Source organism: Rutilus rutilus (genome assembly GCF_951802725.1).
Source record: "Rutilus rutilus genome assembly, chromosome: 6".
In the NCBI taxonomy this organism is placed as follows: Eukaryota; Metazoa; Chordata; class Actinopteri; order Cypriniformes; family Leuciscidae; genus Rutilus; species Rutilus rutilus.
Window position 1 is genome coordinate 27,220,341 of NC_140214.1, and position 17,512 is coordinate 27,237,852.

Consider the following 17,512-nt stretch of genomic DNA (forward strand, 5'->3'; position numbering starts at 1 on the left):
GTCTCAGACAGACATTTAAAACTATGTGGGTTTACAATTAACAACGTTTTTTTACTATTCCATATATAAAAAGTCACCTCAGCAAATGCCATTTGCTTTAAATAACAATTTTTGGTGCACTCAATTTCATGAAACTATACACAAAATGACAGACTATAGAATTCTGTTGATATAACTCAAATTACTTTATCAATATAGCTTTTCAAATCTGTGAGATTACTGACATGTCAAAAATCATTAAAAGCTTTGAAACGGAATAATGCTAAGTTTACTTTACAAAAGTTATCAATCAGTTTACTTAACAGTTGTTTTTTGTATTTATCTGACAGATGTTTGGTTTATCAATTATCAGTTCACAGTTAATTTGAATAAATCTATTTGACAGTGTTATTTGATGCTGCACAAAGAAATGTTATCAACAATCTCTACAAAATGTAAGACCACAACTTATTTATAAATTTATCAATCAAATTATTATAAATATGGAAAATAATTTTTCAGGCCATGAAGGAAAGCCTTGGGTTTTCTTTAAGGAAGAATAAACTTTAAGGAAGAATAAACCTATTCTTTAAATAGGTTTATTTAAGGAAGTTTGGGATTCTTGTTTGTATTATTACTATTATTATGTTCTATATATATGATAGATACTCCAGGGTTGTTCATAATACAAAACAAAAGTTAAATATTTATTGTTCTTGTTCCCTGTTGAAAAGACCAGCACAGACCAACATAAATTCCCATGATGGTCCAATCTGGGTTTAAGCCAGTTTATGCTGGTCTAGCTTGAATGCTGTTCACCAGCACCATTTTTGTTGATGCTGATTGATCTTGGAATACTATATTGCTGGTTAAAGCATTCCTGTATCTCACACAGTAGAGCATGGCACTAGCAATGGCAAAGTCACAGGTTTGATTGCATGAGCTGATCAAATTTACAATATCGTTAAACGATTAGGAACTGTAAGATATTTTTTTAAAGAAAGTAATCATTTTAATCAGCAAGGATGTATTATATTGATCAAAAGTCACAGCTTAACCATTTTTTAACATTACAAAAGATTTCTATTTCAACTAAATGCTGTTCTTTTGAACTTTCTATTCATCAAAGGATCCTGGAAAATAATGTATCATGGTTTAAAAATATTATGCACTGTTTTCAACATTGATAATAATAAGAAATGTATCTTGAACATCAAATGAGCATATTTGAATTTCTGAAGGATCATGTGACACTGAAGACTGGAGTAATGATGCTGAAAATTCAGCTTGGAATAAATATATATATATTTTTTATTAAATTGTAATAATATTTCATAACATTACTGTTTTTACGGCATTTTTGATCAATTAAATGCAGTTTTGCTGAGCATAAGAGACTTCTTTCAAAAATATTAATACATTTTTGAACTTCACACCTTGAAGTTGCTTTGGATAAAAACCGAATGCATAAAATGTGAAGCTAGTCAAGAAGCATCCAGAAAACACCAACAAAATATGCTGTGAGAGGCAAAAGCGCTTCATATAAATTCTATTTCTTTCAGAGTATCCACTGAATTAAACTGTTAGTTCATTCTTAGTGCAGGTGTAATATAAATACATGATCAAAACTTTCACAATTATTATGCCTTGTCCTTAAAGGAGAACTCCGGTCAATTTTAACATTGAGCTCATTTTTTTGTACATTTGGAGTGCTGTCAATACAGAGAACAACGACAAAAATCGGTGTTGCCTACACCGAGTTATTCTATTTTTAAAATTTGCACCCTATTGACTTCAATGGGGCAAGTAGTAAGCCTGCTTTTTAGCCTCTTAACATCCTTTAAGTGTCATTACAAGTGCACAGAAAATGTGAGTGATTCCTTCCGAGTGAACACGGGTGGATCTGACTGCAGTAGATGTTAGAGATATTAATAAAAATGAAGTTAATTCAGCCAGCGCTCATACCTTTGTTTACATCCTGTTTTCGGTGGAAGGCCATAGTAATCGATTGTCGAGTTCACGCGCATAGGTTTAGTACCTATGATCACGCGCGTGAACTCGACAATCGATTACTATGGCCTTCCACCGAAAACAGGATGTAAACAAAGGTATGAGCGCTGGCTGAATTAACTTCATTTTTATTAATATCTCTAACATCTACTGCAGTCAGATCCACCCGTGTTCACTCGGAAGGAATCACTCACATTTTCTGTGCACTTGTAATGACACTTAAAGGATGTTAAGAGGCTAAAAAGCAGGCTTACTACTTGCCCCATTGAAGTCAATAGGGTGCAAATTTTAAAAATAGAATAACTCGGTGTAGGCAACACCGATTTTTGTCGTTGTTCTCTGTATTGACAGCACTCCAAATGTACAAAAAAATGAGCTCAATGTTAAAATTGACCGGAGTTCTCCTTTAAAATGCACACATTATTCCAGCACTGGTCTGAGGTCAGCTGCCCACCAACAGACCCAGGCTCTCTCCCTCACTCATCACGGCAGTAACCAGAGCACTCCCCTGACTCTGACTATGGCAGACGCCATGCTGAATGAGGGCCAAGGGTACATAGGCAAAGACAAATCACTACCAGATGAGAGCATTTACACTGTGCAGTTCCTTTCTCGTTCTCTCAGAGGGAGGCTAAGTGCCCTGCCAGGATTTAAGTACCCATAAAAACCCCACCGAACGAAGTAAAAGTATGTCGATGCGTGCCGACTGTATCGACCGATATCACCGAGACTGATGCAACCAAACGGGGAGATCTTGATCGGTTATGATGAGTAAAAACGTCCACTTCAATCAAACACCCCATTCAGAATCATGTATTTTTCTGCTTGGATTTGTACAGCCATTACCATGAACATTGGGGGGGAGGGACCAATTCTTTATATATATATAGTGTATAAAGAAAAAGAACTGTAAAGTAAATTCTAGGTCTAATTTTAGTTGTGAAGAAACCAATTTGAACTATTTGCAAATAATATTTTAAACATTCACTCTTACATTTTGAAAATGTCAAATGTTTCCTGTCTAGTCACATTCAGTAATATACATGAATAATCACATACATGATAGCATATTTTTAATTAAAATCTGCAAAATTTGAGAGAAAAGTTGAGTAGTTTACACTGGATATTACTGTTGGTCATTGATTTCTCTTTCAACCTTAAAGTCCCCATGAAATCAAAGTTTTTTGGCTTTTAGTAAGAATATGTTAGTCTTACTGTTATCTATAAGCTAGTGTGCTCCAAAACAATGACAACATTAGCATTAGCATTTCCTCAACATGGATCAATGATTTTGATGACATCACTCTGCACTTCAGCTTCTCATCAGATTTTCTGTCCAATCAAATGCTCTCTAGAATCTGAAACATCCCGCCCCCTACATTATAAATAGATGCTGAAGCTGCGGCTAAAATCGTTAACTTGTTCACACATTTACTGTTACATAGTGAATGGAACAGAGCGCACTAGGGGTGCACACAGTCTGCTCCGGTCCAGAGACACGACAGCACAGAGCGGATCATACGCGCGAGTCGGCACATACCAGAAAACATATTGGACCCATTTGAATCCTGCACAGAGTGCTATATTCTAAAGCGATATGGAGGAGATTAGGAGGAGAAACGGTTAGAGATTAGGAGGAAACTGCTGCTTTACCGAACTCAACGGCTCTGGCAGAACTGTGATGTAAACAAAACGCTATTCGATATGTCCTGCCCTGTCTTCCTGTTTGAGTGGAAATGACGTCAACACATTGAATAATGTTATGCGTTTCAAGGCACTTCAGTGGGCCTTTAAAACTAAAACATTCATGCTTGTCTTCTGTAAACACTAAATCCTGCCTTCTTTGATTTGATTGGCCATCTCATTCATTTTGACACTGACAAACGCTGTTAGAACGCTAAGGCAGCCTAAAAAAAACGTTTTGTCATCGTAACAATATAGAGAGTGGTGTGTAATGGAGTAATTTGGGGGGGGAGGACTTGTTAACCACAGACGTCAGACGTTACTAGAATCACTGTGAAGTCAATGGTGATGTGCGCTTGAGGGCTGAATAGCCTTTCATGGCTTTACATTATTAATGATGATGATGATGATACAGGAATGCATGTCAATTCAAATGAATCCAAGATCAAGCAGAGGTGTAACCGAGAAGTGTTGCGTCTCCAGAGGGGGTTTCATTGGATTCATTTTTCAAACCAATGTTCCTTAAGTCTGGACATCCATTCATGCCTTTCTCACATACAGCAGGTTGTCTCAAGAGACAGCAGCTATGTACAAGCACTAGGTTTTGGGGTTCACCTGGGACAGGTAAGGATGACTTAACCTCTAAAACATACATCTAGATGGCATCCTCCTGCCAGGATATCCCCATCGGAGCATGGCCAAGGAATGGCTATCAAAACCCACTGGGATTTGAGCACATTTGAATTTCTCTTGATAGGCTTTGCATGCAAGGACAATCATTTTCAAAGCTAGCCGCACAAACACGGCATTAATCACGCAAGCGGCTCCAAATAGTAACACTGCTGGGCTTTATAAACAGGCGTCAGCACAACAAACCCCAAGATGTTGACTTTAAAAACATCCTAACGTTATTTACAGATTCATTCAGCACTCTGTACCGGAACTGAGCCATTGATAGTGGGGACACTCCTTTGTGGCGACGAAACAAAGCTTTCGGTTGGAGCCGAAAGTTGCAGTGGAGACGCGAAGAACAGACACTTAAGTGTATGTGTTTTGGGTATAACTTCCCTTGTGGTGGTCATGTTGTAATCTCTGTTTCCTGTGGCCTGCATGATAGCAGAAGCTCAGAGCCCCCTAGCATGAGAAACTGTCATCAGCTCCATTTCCTTCGAGAGCTGCGCTCCATCCACACACAACCGGCACAAAGATGCAGATGGACACTGCAATGCTGAGATTATCTAGAACGGGACGTCAGACACCAGACACAATGGTGGGGGGGGGGCTTGTAAGCCTACAAGCTTATGGCTCAAAACTCATACATTTAAATATACAAAAGTGCAATGTTTTATGAGTTTGAATCATTTTTATCTATGGAAATGTATTAAATTAATACGAAATAATTCAGATTTGGCACTATTTGTAAGTCACTAATCAAAGTAAATCTGCAACACTGATTATATTAACTCGCTTGCACTGGAGGTCAGATGTTCTTGCTTCCACTGAAGCACAAGATATTAAATATAAGATATATTTTTAATTTCAACCTTTCACTCAAACTGTTTCCCTGATAATATAATGTACAATGAAAAGACAAAAGAGAAAAAGATTAAATAAAAGTGCAGTTTTATGACCTATCATCAGTATTATTTGCAGGGTATAGAGAACAGATATACAAATTAAATGTGGTTATAATCAATGATTTCCAGAAAGGGCAAAGGCCAAGCAGAAATTATTTAAATCATATTGCAGGAAATGGTTTAAGTCAGGCATTCTGGAATTAGCAAACATGATGAATGATCCTTGAAATGTTTTTGGACTATACCACTAAAATCATGATGCACCGTTGCTTCAATACATTTCCCCTATCACTAACGTTCTCTGCACAGGCCTCCGTGGAGGACAGTGTCTGGAGACTCACTGCGCTGTCACACATCTGCCAAATGGGGTTTCTCTTCCTGCGCTGGCCAGCTTTAATGCCAGCAGAACTGGTCAGGAAACATGACCACAGCGCTCCCCGATCAACCTGTCAGAGCTCATTTACTCAAAGTCAAGGAGCTCTGAGACCCTCAGTGTCATGTTACAGCACACACATCAGATCTCAGCCTCACGGATGAAAGTCAATGAATAAACCAATGGCTTGTTGTGTATGAATGATGCTGGCTGCTTTTCTCTCTCTTGGGCATCTACGTCTTTTAGAGGACAAATGTTTCTCTGCATTACAGTGGCAATTACAAGGCTCTCCCGTTTGTTTTTTTTGTTCAAAGTTCAAAGATTTAGAATAAGAAAGAATGTGTTATGAAGGGAAAATAAATATGGACATGGTCAGGATGACTGCAAAATAAAAATAAATCAAATTAAATAAATGTCAATTTCCGTTTAATATTGGGATATATATATAGGCCTAAATATATATATTAATTTTTTTTTTTTTTTTTTTTAAAGGGCCAGTGGATCTGATTACTAGAGGAAACATTACAGGAACAATGTTAGTTAGCAGGCCACTGCTTAAACCACGTGGGTAGAAGGAGCGCCAAACAATCTTTCCACCCATCTTAACACAGAGACAGAGTCATAGAGTAATGGGTGGGAGATCACATATGAAAACCTGACAAACACACTCCAGATGAAGACAATTTTGCTTGAACGGGAGGGGTATTTGTTATTTTTATTGGCATCTGGTTCCATAAAGAACTGTTAATAAACATAGAACCTCCATAACACAAAAGGTTATAGTGGAAAAAGTTTCTTTAGATTTAGAGAAAATTATGTACACAATATTAAACAAATCGTTCAGCTCACTGAACAGTTCTTTGGGGAACCAAAAATGGTTCTTCTATGGCATCATTACGACAACCACCTTTTGAAACCTTTATTTTTTAAGAGTGATGTGCGTGTGTGTATGTGTGTGTATGTGTGTGTGTGTGTGTGTGTGTGTGTGTGTGTGTGTGTGTGTGTGTGTGTGTGTGTGTGTGTGTGTGTGTGTGTGTGTAAGAAAAAAAAGAAGAAATTAAATCGAGAAGGCATAACATGAACAGATAAATAGAAGATATAAATACATAACAGAGGAAGGGAGACAAAGATCGCAGGAGTTGAGTTTAAATTATAATTTGATGAGCATTCCAAAACACTACAGTAACACTCTAAATTAAGAGTTTCTCTTTATATTATAACAAATCAAGAGATGAACTCTGAAGCATTTGAAAAGAGGATAAATGACAACTACACCATTTCAGTCGGTGTAATACACGGTCACATTTTTTTTTTGTTGACATTGTATGATATCAGATATGCTGTCTCTGGCATGTCAGCATGAAACAAGTTTTTTGTAAAAAAAAAAAAAAATGTTAGACTAAAATAAACCACACAAAGTCGCTTGCTCATTTGACGGTGTGTACGCACAAAAAAAGAAAGTCTCCCCGGAGAGGAAACGTATATTACAAATCTGACCAGAAAGTCAAGAGAAAAAAGGTCACGCGCTTTGACTTGACTGACACCTCTCACATATCCCAGACTGCCTCACATCCTCCACGTCAAACAAACCAATCCACAGAGCCAAGAATAATCTCAATGGAAACTGATATTATTGCTCTTGTAATTAAGACGTCAGTGTCCGTTCAAATGCGGATATATGTGAGCTGCCTGAAATTAAGCCAAATGTATGGCTAGATAATTGATATAACTGCAAATAATAGCCTATAATGCAAATTCAGTTGTCGACAACATGATTGATATAAAGAATGAATTATAGGCTATATAAAAACATTTAGGCAACCTGTAAACAAATATGTCGATATATCTATGTTAAATACTGTACTCAGCGGAACCCAGATAAATGCTAGCCTACTGTTTGACTTCGAACGTATTTTTTATTTAGAATATCACAATTACGCTCCTGACGTAAACATTATTTTTTAAACAGCATGTAGGCTATTAAATGTAAAGCAACATTGCGCAGTGAATTGTTTGGAACTTGCGATTTAAAATCACGAACATGAGATTTTAAAAAACAAAATAGCCTAAACCATGAGGAAAAAACTTAACCAGCTAATTCAACCAATAATATCAAAATAATAATACTAATAAAAATAAGCCCGTAATAATAGGCCTATTTAATAGTTTTATTTGAAAAGCAAACTAATAAACAAACGACATTGATATTGACAATGCATTTCAGAGCTATTGCTAACTGTTTAAAATGACTATCCTTCAGCTGAAACATTTTACAAACTTGAAATGTTTCATTTTATCATCATAAATGGCAGAATTTACCCATGCATATTTCCAAACCTGTATTTGCTAAGGCAAAATGTCAAACCCGCGCAATAACACGAGCAAACCTCCGAATTGCAATAATGCAAAGTGAATTTGACATGCAGTGTTGGCTATCACTGAGGGTAATGATATTGTGATATTCTGTGAAGCAAAATCATAATTCTGATGTTTATGCTGCTGCGGCATCTAAAGATGAAAGAGACCAGCTGTATTATTTAAGCTCTTTCCTATAGGCATGTATGGCCTTAAAAATCGTTTCCAAAACTTGATTCAACTAAATATTATGCTGCCTGCAGTTTGTTTACAGATCTTTTTATTTCACGCAACTGATAATAGGCGTGTGTAAATGTGACAGGGAGGTGCGGCTAGAGGAGTGAGAACACGAGCAAAAGTTCCACCCTCACTGAGAAAACAAAAGTTTGAGTTAAAACATGGTCACGGCGTGCATTGAGCTGCAGCAGCCGTGTGTGGATTAATGCTCGCTGTACAGGACATATAAGAGTGGATAACAACATAGCCTACTGGATACAATGTACTGGAAAAATGAACAAACCACTGCGAAAGAAAGTCCAAGCAAGAACACTGTAAGTGACACATTAATTAGCCTACATTTTCAAATGTCTTTTCGTGTATTGTCTCTTCATTGTCTGCTACTTTCATTTCTTTATTATTTTATAGCTATTAATAAATCCTGATAGCGAAGTGGCCTTCTCTGATATTTAGGCTACATATTGTGGAAGATTTTCAATAATAAAAATAATCACGATATTTTAAACTTCAAAAACTAACGCTGCAGATGCAGCTGTTTCATTTTGCATCACGCAATAAACTATTATTTACTCTTCTGTTTTGTCAGCGCGAGCTGAAACTGCCTTCTGAATTACGGTACCATCCTCAGCTGTGCCTCAAGCAACGCCTGCGCGCAATTAATATAAATTAACTGATTGGGATTTGTTTTCTTCTTTTTCACGGCGACAAGTCGGGTTTTAAGAGAGTTTGGAAATAGTTTAGGTTTAAAAAAAAAAAAAAAAAACAGTCAGTTTGGACAGCACCAGAAGTATACAGAAGACGACAGGAAAAACCGTTCATTTTACCTGTGGAGTTTCAGTACTTGAAATGAAGAGGATGACGCTTTGCGTTAAACAACGCCCGTGTTTCTGCATCGCCCCTCGCTCGCGTGTGAAGGTTGTCATAGTGAAACGAGTGGTCGTTAATGGGTCGCTCGGCCGCGGCGCGGAGGTTAAAAGGCGGCGGCGTGGACGAGCGCGCGATACAGTGTGTGTATCCGAACTACTCTCGTCTCGTCATGCCCGCGCGCTGCGGAGGTTCAGTCCTCTACACACCGCTGACAAACGCGCCGGTATATATCAGTCATAACTCTTTTTACGCATTTCTGGAGATGGGGGGCTACTGATAATTTTTTTTTTAAGTTTTAGTCAAAGGTTTCAGAATATTATTTAGGAACGCCACTAATCTGCTGTTTCCTAAGGCTGAACTTTCATCCCTAAACAACTTTTTAGAATTTTTGTTTGTGTTCTTCGTGTAGGCATAGCCTAGTTATAAGAAACCTAATGCGCGTAGGCTAATCTTTGTTTGATTTTTAGGATAAACCCCAGGAGCTGTTTGAGGAGGTGTCGTGTTCGTCGTCACTTTCTTTGTCGCCCAGCTCTTCACCTCATGCCATGACAGAGAAAGCCGTCTGTACCAGCTGTGGAACTGAGATCGTCGACAAATATCTGCTCAAGGTACGCATTAAATATTTTGTTTATTCAGACAAGTGACATATTAGGCTTACTAAATAGTTCAGCTCTGGGACGCTGGGGTTTGCCCAGTATTTAAATACAAGTTTAACATTTTAAGACCGTAAACCGTATCTCCATGCATGCTGAAATATTAGACGCGTAATTGAAAACTGTTGCTTTTCCTCCTCAGGTGAACGACATGTGCTGGCACGTGAGATGCCTGTCGTGCAGCGTGTGCCAAACATCTCTGGGCAGACACATTAGCTGCTATATAAAAGAAAAGGAGATATTCTGTAAATTGGACTACTTCAGGTAAAAAATAAAATAAAATCTCTTTTACTCATTTATGTCAAATAAATGGGCTACTTAAAATATTGTTTAAAGTGCTGTCAGGCGGCCGTTGGACGACCAACAATATTTTCTGTTCAGTGCACTGTGTGTGCGTTTTTGTTTTGGAGTTACAAAATAATTGTGTACAGCATTTCCGAACTGGTTAAGTATTCTTATTTTGTGACTAAACATTTTGTAGTTTTCTACACTTTAAAAAATAAAGGTTCTTTATTTGCATCGATGGTTCCATGAAGAACCTTTAAAATTCATAGAACATTTCCACTGCACAAAAGGTTCTTTATTGTGAAAAAATGTTCTTTGGAATATTACAATTCTTCACAAAAAAAAAAAGTTCTTCGGCATTATTGCGAAATTATAATTTTTTTATATTTAAGTGTACCTAAACCTTGCATGCTTTCCTGACTGTTTCCCTCTGTAAATTCTATAATCTACATGGACTATAGTCAACCAATGTTTTCATTCCATCCCTGTGGTTTGTCCCCGGAGTGCCGTATCTCCACCAAACAACCGCTGTTAGCCTCACTAAAAGAGGTGCCACAAAAGCTTGTTTACCTTTTAAAGATGGAAGTTCTTAGCAATTTTTTTTGGTTCTGGCAGGAAATATGGAACCCGTTGCGCTCACTGTGGCAGGAACATCCATTCAAACGACTGGGTCCGCAGAGCAAAAGGGAACACCTACCACCTGGCTTGTTTTGCTTGCTTCTCATGCAAAAGACAGCTGTCCACAGGAGAAGAGTTCGCCTTGGTGGATGAGAGGGTTCTGTGTCGTGTGCACTACGACTGCATGTTGGACAACCTCAAACGCGCCATGGAGAATGGTTAGACGCTTGACATTGTATACCCTAAATGGACATTTTCAAGCTTTCAGAATAAACAAACTGTTTATTCCATCTCCATTTCATTCAGCTCTTATGGAACCACAGCTTAAGTTTACTTCCGCTCTTTCTTATGTGGTTTGCCGTAGGAAAAGGAGTGAATGTGGAGGGAGCCGTTCCCTCAGAGCAGGAAGTAAATCAGCCTAAACCAGCCAAGAGGGCACGCACAAGTTTCACAGCTGACCAGCTACAGGTTAATACTCCAATTCTCTTTTTATATATATATATATATATATATATATATATATATATATATATATATATATATATATATAAATATAAATATAAAAATGGGGCTGTGAAATGATTAATCGGTATTTATATTTAATAAATTATATTAATATAATATATATACACACACAGATTGTATATAGATTTATATATGCTATGTAAACACAAACTTTTATTTTTCAAAATATATCCATATATGTATGAGTGGTTTATTGTTCTTGTAATGGCTGCTTGACATTAGTCTTTGTTTTACACTTTTTATTTTTTTATTTTTTTTTAATCTGTTTTATTTATTCAAGGTAATGCAAACTCAATTTGCTCAGGACAACAATCCAGATGCCCAGACTTTACAAAAGTTGGCAGAAAGAACCGGTCTAAGCCGGAGGGTTATTCAGGTATAATGCAAGAGTTTTTTTGACTAAGTAGAATCAACTTGGATGTTTAAGTCATTTCAACTTAAATTACATTAAACTGACTTGGATGAATCTTGGATAACTTATAAAAAATTTGAGTTGAAGCAATGTAAAAACAAATGTTGTCATAACACACTGTAAAAAATTATGATCAAAGTTGATTTCTTATTTTGTGCCATGTGTGCTGACCAATTACTTGAGTGCTTTAGCATGTTAAGTATTAATTTGATTCGCAAGTGGCTTATTTTTGTTTGCTGTAATTCTGTTTGCGTCAATGAATTTTCACTGTACTGTCAATAAACATGTTTCGCTTCCTCTGCCTTCCGCTCAGGTTTGGTTCCAGAACTGTCGAGCTCGTCATAAGAAGCATGTCAGCCCAAATCACTCTTCAGCCGCACCAGTGTCATCTCTGCAGTCTGCTCAGCTCTCTCCACCTCTATTAGATGAACTTCAGTACACCGCTTTTGCCCCCGTGGACAACCCTATGCTGACTGCGCTACACTCCTATATGGATGGTACATTCCTCTCGTGGAATATTAACTGTATTCAGCTTGACTCAGCTAGCTTGATTTAATTTTGTGCATATGCTGACCAGCTCTTCATTGAGGTTTTGAGACTGAACGTTGAATTTTTCGTCCTTGTAGTCCACTCTCCTACTTCACTGGTGCTGCAGCCTCTCTTGCCCCACTCGATGACACAGCTGCCCATCAGCCACGCCTGAGACGCCCCACCGCCGCACGGTCAGGTCAGAGGACCGCACGAGGAAATACTGATTCTTCTATTGACTGAGTCTTGAACAAGACCCATGCTACTTTATCTTTCATGGGCACTTACTGAAGGATATCTGTCTTGCAATGATCGAAAAGAAAAGTCTCTCTAATTGTGAAAAGAGCTTGAAGTTTTTGTTTAATATATTATATATATATATATCTATATAGTGATGGAATAAATGGCATTTAATTTATTTCTTGTATGTGACTGAGCACTTTGTTTTAAAATAAATCTACCATGGAATTCTTAGTTTCTGGTTTAGTCGACGCACATTGTTTTGTTTGATGGTTCTAAAGAAAATGGGAAGGTGAAGAAAAGCCAATAAAATCTGATTTGCCTCTAGCATTGATCAAATTAAAGCGGTTGGTGTAATTATTTGTTTAGTGTCTCTGCTTAAGAACTTTGAGTTGAATCAGATGTTTCTGAGTTGTTTTGGGATTATGTATGGCTAGAAAGTTTTCTATGCTGCCTTTTCTCACATTTGTTCTTGAGCAACAATGTAGACCAGTCATTAGCCTAAATGCTTGAATTAAACCGATACTTATGAACTGAAGGGAGGAAACATTTAAATATAGGCTTATCTTATTAAATGCAAACAAATGTTGCAGAAACGCCCATTACTTTACATCTTGGTCCGTATAATGCTCTACAACTTTGGTTTCTTTGTGACTGACAAAGCGTTTTAATCGCATGTTCTTGCACTTTTTAACATGTCAATCATTTTGATATTTTAGCCCGCTATCTTTAATGGTCACTGGAAAATTGACCAATTTTGGTATAGATCTAAAGATGCAGTTTGCAAAGCCATCAATCCTTGCATTAAACATAAGAAATCAGTGAATAGTTTGTAGCTGCTGCTAGTATCGTATGCGGCAGGACGACGGCTGTTTATTTCCCGTTAGCCGTCTTGCCTCGAGTTCTTCTGAGGGTTTTTCTCAGCGAAAGGGTCGAGCAGCTGATCCATCATCTTCCTCCTTGTCTAAAGCTGGAAGTAGACATAAGGATGCTTATACGTGCACGTCTTTGTGTTTACCTTATCCCAAACAGAGCGATTTCCGTTTACTCTGGCGTTATGTTACTTGAAGGCATTCGTTACTGTTAAAATATCACTTTAGGTTAAGTGTATAGTCTGCTAATGGTTTTTGATGAGAGATCCTCAAAACACATTTTTAATGTGCTGAAGCTTTAATGCATTTCAATGGCAGTTTAATAAAGGGAATTAAATCCTGAGAAATGATAGAGATTCATCACAGCTGTGCTGTATTGTTTGACAACTTGGGATAAAGAAAGAAAATGCCTTTGAGATATTTGTAATGTGCGAAATGGACCTGAGGGAAGTCATTCAGGGAAGGTATTCTTTAAATAGTTTTATTCATTTAGATATATATAAAAAAAAGAAAGAAAAAATCACAATTCCATTTTGTGGTACAAAAGTACAAATACAATAAATACCCACTCCTACAACATTACAAAAGTGTTTTAATCTAGGATTATAAAACCATAGCACTTTAATCTTGTATCTCACAGTACAAATAAACCTAAATGACTTCTTTGAGAAGGACAGTTCTTTTATATCTCCAATTATTCTCAAAAAGATCCGTAAAAGGGGACCAACAAAACACAACAATGGTTTGGTTCTTTTATCTTCTTCAGGAAATAAATTGTTACAGGAGTAGAAGTGCTTATTCTTCTCTCGATCTCACTCGTCGGTCCTGAAGGAAGCATTTAGAAACGCACTTTTGTCTACTGTCCTTCTGCAAGCCAGATGACTCCCAATCACTTCAACTACACAGAAAAGAAAATGCTATGAAAGCCCTTTGCTGATTTCAGATATAGAGTGCTTTTTAAAGTCTTCCAAACCTCACGTTAACCATCTGTTGAAGTATTTTGAGCAGGGAAAACTGACATGCATTCATGAGTCCCAAATACAGTGGCACGGCACACATACGAGTAGTGATGTGTTCATTATTTACATGGATTTCGACATGACAATGTAAGAGACATTCAATAATTATCACCATTAAATTTTAATGAATTCCTCTGCCTGTGCGTCATATCCGGAGGAGCGTTTCATTGAACCGAAAATATTATCGAACTGATCTGGAAGACTGTAGACTTGTTACATTATTTACTGTACATTTTGCTTTAAAATCAGTGATGAAGGTTTAAAGAAAACCAGACTCAAAGAAAGAATGAAGCAACTAAGAGATGCCTAGGCTGCGTCCGAAATCGCACACTCTCTTGAGTACGTAGCCTACTTGTTGTATGCTCTATATAGTATGACTGTAATCAGGACATACTACATTCGCCATGCTGTCATTATCATGTGACCTACCAGCGTCAGTTGCGTCGCTTCACTGCCATTCGTAAATCCTCTCCCGTGGCCTCATGGGATAGTAAAGTGTCCATCGCATGCACACTTCAGAATCTCACCGGAAGAAGCAGCTCTTTGCCTGCTCTTTTATGAGTACTGTGAAGTTGGACATATTTATTTTTTAACACAAACTGTTTTCGCCTACTATATAGTAGTGAAGTATGCGATTTCAGATGCAGGCCTAGTTTTTATACACGAGTGTTTTGTCCATCTGATCTGCAGTTGAGCGACTGTGATACAGGAAATCTCTTTGCCCTCCATTACAACCGCAATGCTGAAGGTTCAGTTAATCGACAGCGTTTGTGACAGTGTTGATATAATAACAAAAATGAATGTCCACCTGTCCCTTCTCTTCTTTAAATAAGCCAAAATCTGGGTTACAGTGCGCAAACATTCAAATACTTGCCGTTTCAATAGGATATCCACAAGACGTGTGTTAACATGATGCCAGAATGTGTGTATATACAATGCCATAAACCCTTAAATGACAAAAAAATGTGAAAAATTGTTACAACAGAATAATTAATGTAAGTGCCTGTATAAAACTATAAGCTTTACAAATACACCAAATATGGGCCCATTCACTTTCATTGTACTTTCATCAACATTAATGTCACAAATGCGATGGATTGACTTAAGCCAGAAAAAATTCCTTCAATATACAATTTACATTGAACAAAATATTTGGATGATGGGATGCTGTTTACCAATGTGTGCATTGTTTTTTAAAAGGGGAAGTCCTGCAGGGATTGTGTGAAAACCATTTTAATGTCGTTTTAGCTGTAAAACCAGCTCTAATCGTACGTGAGAGAAGAAAGCTGTATTCGAAGAATCAGTCGTTCAGCTTTACGCTGAAATAGCGAAAACATCGACTCTCAAGTTGGGCTTCTTTCCTCAAGGTGTCCAATCTCAGGCAGCTTTTAAATGTCAGTAATCATTTTCCCAGAATAAGGCAGCAGTAAGAGGCAAACATGTTAGTATGCAGTGTAGGGTCTGTGTCAGAAAGGCCAAAGCTCCGTGTCCTGGGTTTCGGTGCTGTTACAGTGCAGAGAGAGTCTTTGGTCTTTTCTTGAGGTGGATGGTCACGTCAACACTTCCCATAATCCTCAGCTCCCATTACAAAATGCAGTCCACTTTAGCTATATTATACTGTAAGTTAATGCATGCTAAGTACGTAAGTCGAGTAAAGGTATTCTCATAGATTCGGAGGGTTTTATCCGCGTGACTTCTTGGGGCTCAGCTCGGCTCTTCCCAGAATTCTTTTCAGGCCGGGAGACATGAGGAAAGGCTTGGCAGTTGTCCCGTCATTTCTCTCCAAGTCTTCGCCTGTGAACGCCGCACAGTGATGTACGATAACACAGAAAACGGAGAGAAATAGAGGTTGTAGTGCCTCAGGAAGTCAAATGTGTAAAAATCTGCAGTTTAGAAAAAGTCTAAAGCCAGTGGTTTCAAGCTGGGAGAAGGTTTTAGAGGGACATACAGGAAAATATTCATTTCAAGCTACATAAATAGATGCTAGCATCTATTATTCCATGCTAAAATTGATCATAACACTCAAGGCATTTACTTATTTTTTTAAATATAATAATGCAAGCAATACTCACAGAAACAAAGGAACAAAGTGTCCACACACATTGCATAGACGCTGAAGAAGCTGTGCGCAATTAAGTATGAACCCAGTATTACTGTCTGTCAAGGGAAGAGAGAGCTGCCAGTCAAAACACTATCTCAACCAGAAACTAGTTCCAGTTTGAAATAATAAATAATACCAAAGAGAAGTTCTCACCAAGAGAGGCACGCAGTAGTAATTCAACACGGGCACCTCCTCTTGGATGATGGGTATCTTGCGTGTAAAGAGGAGGAAGGCAATAACACCTGCAGGATATAATTGATGGAGCGCTCAACCACAAACCTCAGTGGACCGCCGCTCACTGTTACACTCTCGCGCCCTCGTGTGGTCAGAGGAGATATGACCATACATGCAGTTCTGCTTAACTAGCCTACTGCATACGTTAAATGAGTTTTTGCTACAAAAATAAATCAATTAATTAATTCCCTAGCCATTTCTAGTCTATGTAACTGTAGACAGGATTTTTTTTTTTCCTGTGAAGCATTACACTATGCATAAACATGTTGAGATGTAGTCTTGGAACTGGAATTTTTGCATAAAAGCTTAGCGGAAAGCGTACCCTTTCATAAAGCATTGCTAATGAAAATAAAACATATTTCTTTGATCTCAAACAGTACTGAAAACTACAGTTTGGGTTCAGTAAGATGTTCTCTTATGCTGACCAAGACTGCATTAAACAGTGATATGATTCAAACAAATATTATTGTTTTCTATTTCAATATATATTTTAAAATGTAATTTATTCATGTGATTGAAGCTGAATCATTTCAGCATCATTACGCCAGTCTTCAGTGTCATATGATCTTTCAATGACTAATGTACTGTATATATTTTAATATTAATTAAAATATTAATATTTTATGCTTATAATCAATTTGACATGGTCCTATTGTTCATAATTTAATTAGCCTACATCATTTGCAATGCTTCATGGGATGCGCAGTCGATTATCTTTCTTTTATTCTGATTTTTCATCAAGTTTTTTTTTTTAAAGTCCAAGATAATAATGTTGCTAATTCATTTGACTGATGGTTTAGAACATTTTTTTTAATTTTTTTACATTTATGGAAAAAAGGAATGGAAGAAATACTGCAGTAGCCTAGAAAGTGTAAACATTGATTCACTCTTGTTAAATAACCTTATATAACAAACAAACCTCACAAACTTTAGCGTAAAATGTT

At 37.3% G+C, this 17,512-nt stretch overlaps 2 protein-coding genes across 3 annotated transcripts in view; one reads left to right on the forward strand and one right to left on the reverse strand.

The window, feature by feature from the left end:
- Nucleotides 1-8,305: 8,305 nt before the first annotated feature.
- On the forward strand, nucleotides 8,306-12,576 carry lhx8a (LIM homeobox 8a). Of its 2 annotated transcripts, none has more exons than XM_084410174.1 (8): nucleotides 8,306-8,528; nucleotides 9,549-9,689; nucleotides 9,877-9,998; nucleotides 10,635-10,855; nucleotides 11,002-11,105; nucleotides 11,443-11,538; nucleotides 11,888-12,071; nucleotides 12,201-12,576. In XM_084410174.1, exons 1-8 carry the CDS (start codon nucleotides 8,475-8,477, stop codon nucleotides 12,275-12,277), a joined length of 999 nt encoding a protein of 332 aa, XP_084266300.1. In that variant the 5' UTR covers nucleotides 8,306-8,474; the 3' UTR covers nucleotides 12,278-12,576. The 2 variants fall into 2 exon arrangements, with proteins under 2 accessions (XP_084266300.1, XP_084266299.1); XM_084410173.1 differs by lacking the exon at nucleotides 8,306-8,528 and adding an exon at nucleotides 9,052-9,304.
- A 2,777-nt stretch (nucleotides 12,577-15,353) lies between these two features.
- Nucleotides 15,354-17,512, reverse strand: part of slc44a5a (solute carrier family 44 member 5a) — a 93,342-nt gene continuing 91,183 nt past the window's right edge. The window contains exons 20-22 of the mRNA XM_084412724.1: nucleotides 16,488-16,576; nucleotides 16,306-16,390; nucleotides 15,354-16,027 (exon numbers count right to left, since the gene is read on the reverse strand). Coding sequence (XP_084268850.1) covers nucleotides 15,915-16,027; nucleotides 16,306-16,390; nucleotides 16,488-16,576 — 287 coding nt within the window. The 3' untranslated portion in view covers nucleotides 15,354-15,914. The remainder of the gene's footprint in view (nucleotides 16,028-16,305; nucleotides 16,391-16,487; nucleotides 16,577-17,512) is intronic.

Bases quoted from the DNA above. Each gene is read 5' to 3' on its own strand.
- lhx8a (XM_084410173.1), top strand. From the start codon at position 9,158: ATGGGTCGCTCGGCCGCGGCGCGGAGGTTAAAAGGCGGCGGCGTGGAC. The intron at 9,690-9,876 runs GTACGCATTAAA...TTTCCTCCTCAG, and splicing joins TCGACAAATATCTGCTCAAG to GTGAACGACATGTGCTGGCA. The intron at 11,539-11,887 runs GTATAATGCAAG...CCTTCCGCTCAG, and splicing joins TAAGCCGGAGGGTTATTCAG to GTTTGGTTCCAGAACTGTCG.